Raw genomic sequence first — 9371 nt, forward strand, 5'->3', positions numbered from 1 at the left:
GGAGGCGAGCTGGGGCCGTCGGCGGCTGCAGGAGGGAGCTCGGGCAAGAGCTCAAGGACCGAGAATTAAACTTGATAAAGATATTGGACGGAAGATTTTAAGACTGGTCAACCGGGACTTTTTGTTATGGCGCGGTCTTTTGGAAGATGGGGAATTAATTACCCCAAAAAATTTGAAGGGATGGTCATGCAAATTTAATTTTTTTAAAAAATATTCATAAAAAAAACCAAAAAAAAAAAAAAAAGCTCACTCCCTTCACCTTCACGGTGGGACCATCGAGAGAGCTCATAAAAGGACGGTAAAATTAAAAGCCGAACCCCACCGTGAGCTGTTCGCAATCGAGCAAAAAACAGGAGCCGAGCCCCACCTGCCTCCCTTCCCCCTGCTCTCTTTCTCAATCTCCACCCACAGAACGAGAGAGAGGGGGGGAAGATATCACCTTTGGCTTCCATGGAGGAATTCAGATCGAGGTCGTGCGGGGACGGGAGGATGGAGCTGGAGGTCTACGGGAGCCGGGCGGTCCCTCCGGCCTCGGGCCTCCACGAGCTGCGGTGCTACAGCGCCTCTTATGCGTCGTCGCAGCAGAACAGCTACGAGGTCCCCAAGGAGATCAAGTTCAAGAAGGGGAAGAGCACCGTGGGTTCGTCTTCCTCCAAGAGTGGGTGGAGCCTCAGTGACCCGGAACTGCAGAGAAAGAAGAGGGTGGTAGGCTACAAGGCCTACGCTGTGGAGGGGAAGATGAAGGGGTCTCTGAGGAAGAGCTTCAGGTGGCTCAAGGAGAGATACACCCAGGCGGTCTACGGCTGGTCGTGATTCCTCTTCTCTCGGTATATATCACGCTCTCTCTCTCTTTCCCCCACTCCATCTATTGAATTCTGCTCTCAGAAAGCTCCTCTTTTCCGCTCTATCGATACGACCTCATTAAAAAAATGAAAAGAAAACTCTTTCTCAGCTGCCTTGTTTTGAACGCAACCATTTTCCAGGGTCATGAATCTGACCTCATAAAAAAAAAAGGAATTCTTTCGTCTCTCCTGCTATCATGTGCTGGATGTGGCCTTGATCCAGGTCCCCGAATCTGATCTCATCACAAAAGTTGCTTCTTCTGAAAAAAAAAATTCTGCCTTTTTGTTTATTACGATCATCGGATCATTTGCTCTCTTTTTTCCTCCTTTTTTATTAAGTCCTCATGATTTAATAAGCTTCCGCATGAAGTAATAAATTCTCGTAGCTACAATTTCTTGGAACGATGAGTTCCATTATTTTAACTGGAGTCTATGTTTCGTAAATAATCATGGTTTGCGTGAATACTTTGTTCTGGAGTTGAGGATAATTGGTTACGTTATGTGTGTATTCTGTGCTTTCTGTTGCAGCAAGACCCAAACAAACACTGTGGTTTGTTTCTCTTATTAAGATGATTATCGTGTGTATCTTTTCATCTGCAGTTCATTACTTGTGGGCCTGATTTGAAGCCCCAGATTCGACTGGAAATTTGGAAAAAGAATTGGTAACTTTTGGCATTTAAGGTTTTAGTACTGTTTGATGCCGTTGAAATATGCTGGTCATCGGCCACATTCACTAAACATATATTATTTAGTTGATTTTTTGACTTCGCAAATTGCCACATTTTTCTTAGCGGCCTATCAGCTACTTCCAGCTTCAGATTTTTCAAAAAAATAAAAGAAAAGAGGATTGATTTCAGAGATCCCTTGTTTTTATGTGTTTTCATGGTTTCTATTGTATACTGTTTGGTCAAGATATATGTGATACATCACATGACCAGAAGTAAATAAAAGAGTCAAAGAAAAGAAATGAATATTTATGCATTTCTTGAATATTAGACATAATGTCTTCCTTATGGGTTTCTGCAACTCGAGGTATACGTTGTTGTTTGCTATCTGTTTGGTTCCATAATTCGATAAATGGACAGTACAAGTTATGAGATTCATATTGGGTGCATGATTTGTTCCCCTATATGAAACTGTGAGTTGATATCATCATTGCTATTCATTTTGGACTTTGACACAATGATTTTTTTGAAAAGAATGCTAAAACTAAGAAATTGAACTTAAAACGTTTTATCAATTCTTCAGTTTGTTGCTGTTCTTGTTGCTCCTGCTGCTAGTTTGTGTTATACAGTCAGCTTGGAAAGACCAGCTAATACATCCTAATTGATCTAAAAATAGCAATCTATATTTTCTGAACAAAGATATCCCTAGAATTAGCGTTATATATCTTTCAGGAAAGGTTTCCCTCCCCCCCAACCAAAAAAAAATGATTGGAGTGTGATTAGTCTGACATTGTGTTTGGGTTGATTAAGCCTTATCATGGCTGGTCGAATGTGAAACATGGCAAAAAAATACTGTAGTTCATTGGCATTTATTAGGTATTATAATAGAGTAATGGGAAACCAGCAACTATCTAATCGGTCTTGCTTTCATATGTTTTGTATTTCTAGGGAGCTTATGTCATCATAAGTTTTGGATTGTAGTTTCTTTATCCTACTATTTGAGAAGCCAATATCTTGCAAAACCATTTGCTTATGCGGAACTATTTCTGCACATATATGGAATGCAATCTTGTGCAGCCAGTTTCCATTCTCCTCCTTTTTTGGAGGTCCAATGTTCTTAAAACAAAACTCCAGGTGAGCTTTGGGCATGGTCTTCCTTTAGGTTCTTTATGATGGTGAAAGCCTCTTGGCTGTACTCTACTGTTCGCCTCTGGCTTTGGCTCGGCGGAGCTGAGTTGGGTTCCATTACACTCTGTAGGAAGTCCATGCAGCGCTTTTTATATTACTTCTTCCCATACTCAATGTACTTGTTTCTCACTGAACAAAAATCCTGAAGTACATGATATAAATTTATGTAAGATACTTGTTGGGATTATCTATTTCTATGTGATTTGAATAGTTGTTGACATGTGTTATAGGAATGCTTTCTGAAAGACTCTAGAAGATTTCGTCTTGGGGGGGTTCTCTTGTTTTGGTTTCTGGGATGTATCTGTATTGATGAGTGTCAAAAGTCTTGTTCTTTTAAGATGATGACTGGAAGTCTATGCTTGAGATATCTTGTTGTTTGCCTCTCTGCTTTTATTGACTAGGTCTCTTTTGTCTCATTCCTTTTCACATTTACTTCTTACTTTCATATGACCTTTGACCTTTTATTTGTTGATCTGGTTCTTGCTGTAAGGCAATCGACATCTCGTTTTATTGACTAATAAATAATAGGGTTCTTGGAGATTTTAGAAATGACTCAATGAGCAACAAGGGATTTTCTTAGGAAGTCTATCTACAACCTTCTGTGGGTTTATAAAGCCAAACTTGTTAAGAAAAAATTTTGGGCATGTTGGTATCTCTGGCAAATATTTGTGATATGAAGATTGTATTGCAAGAAGTTAGGTGCATCATTTGATCTTTATTTTGTCGTTCTCATGTATCGATTAGATAAGGCAGTTAAGTCATGATGTATGTTTTTGCGCTGCTTGTTCATTAGATATATTCAACATAGTGATTTCAGGAACATAACTTCTATTACCAAGGTAAATTAAGCTGCTGGGTTAGGGGTTGGGGGGTGGGGGGTTCGGGATGATTACTTCTTAATTGCATACATTCGTACTCTTCTGCTTTTTAGTATTCAAGGGTTTTGCCTTCTATTTCCCATAAATAAGGTCTCATGGGTTTTGGTGAAAGGATGATGAAGCTGACCCCAAATGGTTAGGACAAGGCATGGCGGTCATGGTTATGTTTTCTGTCGACAAGTTCTTTTCCAGCTTATAGTTTAATACTGCACAGAGCATATATGTTGCTTAAAAAGAACACACAACTATCAGGGAGTATTCAAGTAACCTAAGTTATGGAGTTGTTTTTGTTTCGTTTGTGTTGGCAGTCTTTAATAATTGGGTCCTGGTTAGTTTATGATACTAGAAATCAGAGAGAAACTTTGCACCATGGCTTCCTACATCACCATTACCTCTCTTACGTGCAAATGCATCGAGGGAACTCTGATTATCTCAAGATTGTTATTTATATTTTTTTTTCTTTTCATTAGCAATTGTATCAGTTTTGTAATACTATAGGAATGGGCTTGGCCATCACGAAAGGCCAACTAGCCCCAGAAGCAAATCAGATCTGGTATATTCTAGTCATATCAAGTCTATCCATCGTATAAATTGGTCTGGACATTTTTGGTGAAACTTGCTGGTTTGTTTTGGCTATCTAGGATTGAACTGTGTAACCTGTATATGATCATTCTACGAGTTGCTTTTATTCATATCTGCATTTGGCATCAATATGTTTTATGTCCTTTCTTTTCATTTTTTGCTCTTTTTTTAATGGTTATTTTATCGATAAAAAGTGACAGCTTGATTCGTTGAACTAGTAACAATGCTCACTGATCGGTTTCATTTAAAACGGTGTGTCATGCTCCAATGATGTTGTTCTGCAGTAACAGCATTAATTTTCCATAAATGTGTTCTTGTATGTTTATAGGATGCTGATGATCATGCATAGAAATTGCAACAATGTTATAACATGAAATTTTGGGGGATTGATATGTAAAGAAAAATGTGGGCATTGTATTCAAAATGTTAGCTTTTGAATGTGCTGGTTGTGGGCCCTTTTTCAGCTTAATGCTACTTGCAACAAGAAGATTTTAGCTTCATCGAACATAACTAGGACATTAGAAATGCTAGGTTTGAGAAATCCTTTTCGCAATCTGCATTTGCTCTTACTAGGTTCTTATGACTTCCAGGCGAAGAACCAGAATTCATGACTTTGAATTTTCAATTGATTGCATTCCAAAGCATGTTTGGAATTTTGAATCAATTATTATGATACATTACAGGTGATGAGTTTGGATCACCTGGCTGCGGGTCAAGTCTTCTTGTCAGGGAGTCGAGGAGATTTTGCATCACATTTCCAGCTCATTACTTGCGACAGCGGGAAAGGATGTAAAAAATCCCTTCCCAGCCCTATATTATGCGTTTTTCTTTTATTTAATTAAAATTGGAGCTTTTATTACGAGATTTATCTGCCAGATATATCAGTGTATCCGCCAATTTGAACATTGCGTTCAACACCGAGTTTAGCAGGCTAATGAACTATATAACTATGTTCTTTGTTTGTCAATATCTTCCAGGAATATGATGTGGTATCCATGACTTTAAGTTCTGGTTTTCGGCTCGCCATCATTTCAAGATTGTGTGGCAGGCCTCTATATAAAAAGTCATAATAATATAGCTTGCTAATGCGAATATACAACATATATAGTCTGTGAAACTTCAATACCGATTAGACGCAGGAATGGACAAAAATTTATGGTTTCTAGGTTTAACTTCAAAGAAAGTGGTCTAATAGTTGGTTATATTTTTGTCAGAGCATGGTGGGGAGACATAGGAGACCGTGAAGTCTAAAATTCTACTGAAACTTGCTGATCCTAAATAACAAGTTCTACATTTTCTGAAATAGTCTACACAAAGCAACTATATAGATCAAACAAAGATTACCGCAAAAAAAAAAAGAGGGACAAGAAAGAAAGAAAAGAAAAGAAATAAACTCAGAAAACATTCCAAAGATCCATAAGAAGAAAAATAAGGAGTCATTGAATGACCTACTGACTTTGGTAGGTCCAGCTGTACTTGCATGCAAGTCAACAATGAGCCAATAGTATCAACTTTTATTAGACCAACGTGGAATACATTATCATACAACATGCATACACCATATATATGCATAAATGTATGTGCACAGACACACATATATGATATATCAATGATTTCCGCTCTGGCATAAGGATTTACAAGAAATGGGTTGTGGTATTTTACAAGTCCTCTAACTTCTAATTTCTCTTAGCATTAAATTCAATTAGAAGCATATAAATTATCAGGGAACCAGTCATAAACCTTCAACATTTACGTTAGTACTTAGCAGATTGTAATATTTACTTCGTTCTTTAAAAGTTCTAAGCAAGAGGTTTTTCTAGTATAAGGTTGATAAAACTTCATATGTTTAGATTCCTAGTTGCTCAAGGACAAAAAATTAAAAAGAGAACCGCTCAAATCTAGAAATTTGAAGTCTTTCAGGAAAATAATACAAGTGGCTTAAGAGTCTAGTCTACAATCAGTTTTTCCACCATTTTTCTTTTATGTTGAATGGTAAAATTTCCACTAAAAAAATCAGCAATCATATTCAAGGAGAAAAAAGAAGTATGGTTCTAGAGCTCTCCTTATCGGGAGATAAAAGGTGAAAGACTGTCATAAAGAAGAAAAAAGATGATTATGAAAATAAAAATAATAGACTCAAATAAGCCAGCATAATTATGGTACAGTTGCAATAACAAAACCAATTTGCCATGATTAAGTAATAACATCCAACTGTCTATATAAACCCTAGATTGCAGGGCTGTAATTTCAATCCCCATCCACAATTATTCAAAGAATACTACTGCAACAATTGTTTATTGTGCACAAACCATTATCTATGGGAAACGGAGATCATATGTAAAACCATAAATTTCACACAAATGAATGTACATGAAGGTGGTGAATGGTAGCATCCTATACCCCAATAAATAAAGCAAATAATCAATCTCGACCACCTCCTACCCACACGCATACATGATTATCATCAAACATATCTATCAAATTTTCAGGTAAATGATCATATTTCTTTCATGCAAATGATTATAATTTCAAGTAGAACAGCCAAATTCAAAATTTACTTTCCCTAAATACGCAAGTCACTCTATTGATATCCAGGCTAACACCGACTAAGAAGATTGCAACTCCAAATAAATGCATGTCCTATTCCCTTTTAACCATATATATTGTCTACATGATAGAAAGATAGAGCTTGTGTTAATAGTGAATAGAACATTGTGATTTAACAGTATGATTTTCATGTTAACAGTATGAATGGACTATGAATCATTAGCTATGATTTTCATTAGATGTTATTAAATAGTGGATGTCAATGCTGCTTAAGAAGATTACAATATAAGGAGAAATGCCCAAATTTAATACATGAACATAAAAACATCATGAATGTACAAATGATTTTGACAAAAGGATGCAAATTAATCTCTAAAATATTGGCACAAATATCAAGTCTTAATATCAGAGAACTCCCAACACTATTTGAGTTTATGCAAATATCATTATAACTTACAAGAAAACTGTCAAATCAGATAATATTTTCTACAATTCCTTTCTGTATATACATTTGGTTAGGGACATCAGCATATAACAAGACAACTAGTTAAGGAAGACACGGAAAGCAATATCAGTTATTTAGTCCACGTTTTAGAATATGAATGATTTCTTCTTTTAAAGATTATGTAGGAGATCAGCAGCTTTTAGAACAATCCCAGATTAAAATAAGTGCCTCTGCAGCTAACAGCAATGTTATATAGTATAGTGGAAAAGTTACATCTTAAGCAACTAATCCATTAGCATACTGACTCTTGATGCTTTCAGTAAGTTTTCATTGATATACGTAATTCAGTCCACCATTTATTGTGCTGTATTTCATTAAGAAATCTTGAACGTTGAACTACTGTCAACTTTTCTAAGCCTCCATTTATTGTGCTGTATTTCATTAAGAAATCTTGAACGTTGAACTACTGTCAACTTTTCTAAGCCTCACCGTTCTTTTAATGAATATAGTTTCCCCCGTTTGTAAAGTTTTCATATAGAAAATATGATGCCCGTGGCCTATCAGCATTTTAATTTCTATAAATAAAGCAAGAAAAAGCCCATTTGATTCCATCCATTATGGATTGTGCTTTATAAATTGCACGGGCATAAAGTAAGGAACAGTCTCTCCAACAAATAAATAGTTGGTTCATGTCTTAATGATCTAAGAAATTATTCTTGCTGATTTCTTTATGATCAATAAGTAAACTTATTGCATAGATTTCATAGTGACCACTAAGTAACAATTTACTGCAGAATTCTAAGGATGTCAATTAAATAATATTATATATATGAACTATCAAATTTACTGAAAAATAAAGTTTCATAAGAAATTAGACATATTGAGCAATGACTTTGCAGACATAATAATCAGTACTGAAACTAGGATATTGAATGGACATGCAAGGTCACCCAAGAAAAAAATATTATAGAAATCCTAAGTTACATTAAATGAGCAGAAATAATTTTATAATACTTTAAATCAAAGATATAGCTTGAAGCTGATCTAAGAAACTGTAGATAACTTTCCATCCTCCAGCACTCCAAAATTACTAATATGCAAAGGTTTTTGAATGGAGCTTATGTCTTTGATCATAGAAAAATTCAGAAAACCCAAGCAAGAACTACAATTAGGAGAGAACAATCAGGAGGAATCGCTTAATAAGTAATAGCTTAATAAGTAATGTCTTTTATCATAAAAAAATCACAAATACCGATCAAGAAATAGCTTAATAAGCGTCTCAGTAATAGGAAAAACTTTTTTTTACAAAATCAAGAACAATCCAGAGGAAACAGAGATCATATTTCGATCACGGAAAAATTCACAAAAACTGACCAAGAACTAGCTCAAAAGGAAATGGAGCTCAAGTTTTCAATCATATGCAAACTAGCAAAAACCAATCAAGAATTACGATCAGGAAAAAAAACAGAGATCATGTTTTTTTTGTGCTTAAACAGAGATCATGTTTTCGATCATAGAAAATTCACAAAAACCTATCAAGAACTAGCTCAAAACGAAAACGAACTCATAGTAAAATTAGCAAGAACGGATCAAGAACGACGATCAGGGAAACAGGGGATCGTGTTTTCAATCATAGCAAACTTCAGAAAATATTATCAAGAACTGGCTCGGCAAGAAACTGAGCACATGTTTGCAATCATATTAAGATGCACAAGAACCCATGAAGAATCACGATGAGAAAGAACCGCATATACCTGTTTGAAAATAGCATCAGAACTGAGTGGGCTCTCTTTCACCATCCGGTGAGCGGAAGCAGACGCCCGGTACAAGGACTTCGCTGGAACCGCAACCCAGGCTCCTTGTCCCTCGGCCCACCGGCCACCCCACACCATCATCGACCGAGCCCGCCTTCTTCTCCTCCTCCCGATCAAACCCATCCGCCACGCGATCCCTCGTATCAGTACCTGAGCTCGTATCCACGCCGGAGTCCTCCATGGAATCAGTGGTCAAGTCCTCGGCGCTCGGCAAGCTCGTCTTGGACGAGGAATCCGGCACCACTACGGCCGTGGCGGCGGAGTGGAGCCTCCGCCGGAGAGATTATTGGAGGTCCGACGCCGGAGATGGCTCTGGGGCTCCCTCTAGGGTTTCTTGATCGCTCGGAATCGCCATCAGAGCCCTCTCGCGATGTTTCGCTTCCGTTCCCGCCCGGGCGCACAGCGCGGTG

General features: G+C 37.2%; 1 protein-coding gene across 2 annotated transcripts; it reads left to right on the forward strand.

The window, feature by feature from the left end:
* Positions 1 to 321: 321 nt before the first annotated feature.
* On the forward strand, positions 322 to 5160 carry LOC103708229. Of its 2 annotated transcripts, XR_005513056.1 has the most exons (3): positions 322 to 827; positions 1443 to 1504; positions 4839 to 5160. XR_005513056.1 is itself a non-coding variant. In XM_039129287.1 (2 exons), exon 1 carries the CDS (start codon positions 451 to 453, stop codon positions 811 to 813), a length of 363 nt encoding a protein of 120 aa, XP_038985215.1. In that variant the 5' UTR covers positions 322 to 450; the 3' UTR covers positions 814 to 827; positions 4839 to 5160. The 2 variants fall into 2 exon arrangements, 1 of the variants encoding a protein (XP_038985215.1); XM_039129287.1 differs by lacking the exon at positions 1443 to 1504.
* Positions 5161 to 9371: the final 4211 nt, after the last annotated feature.

This window comes from Phoenix dactylifera, chromosome 8, assembly GCF_009389715.1.
Source record: "Phoenix dactylifera cultivar Barhee BC4 chromosome 8, palm_55x_up_171113_PBpolish2nd_filt_p, whole genome shotgun sequence".
Classification (NCBI taxonomy): domain Eukaryota; kingdom Viridiplantae; phylum Streptophyta; class Magnoliopsida; order Arecales; family Arecaceae; genus Phoenix; species Phoenix dactylifera.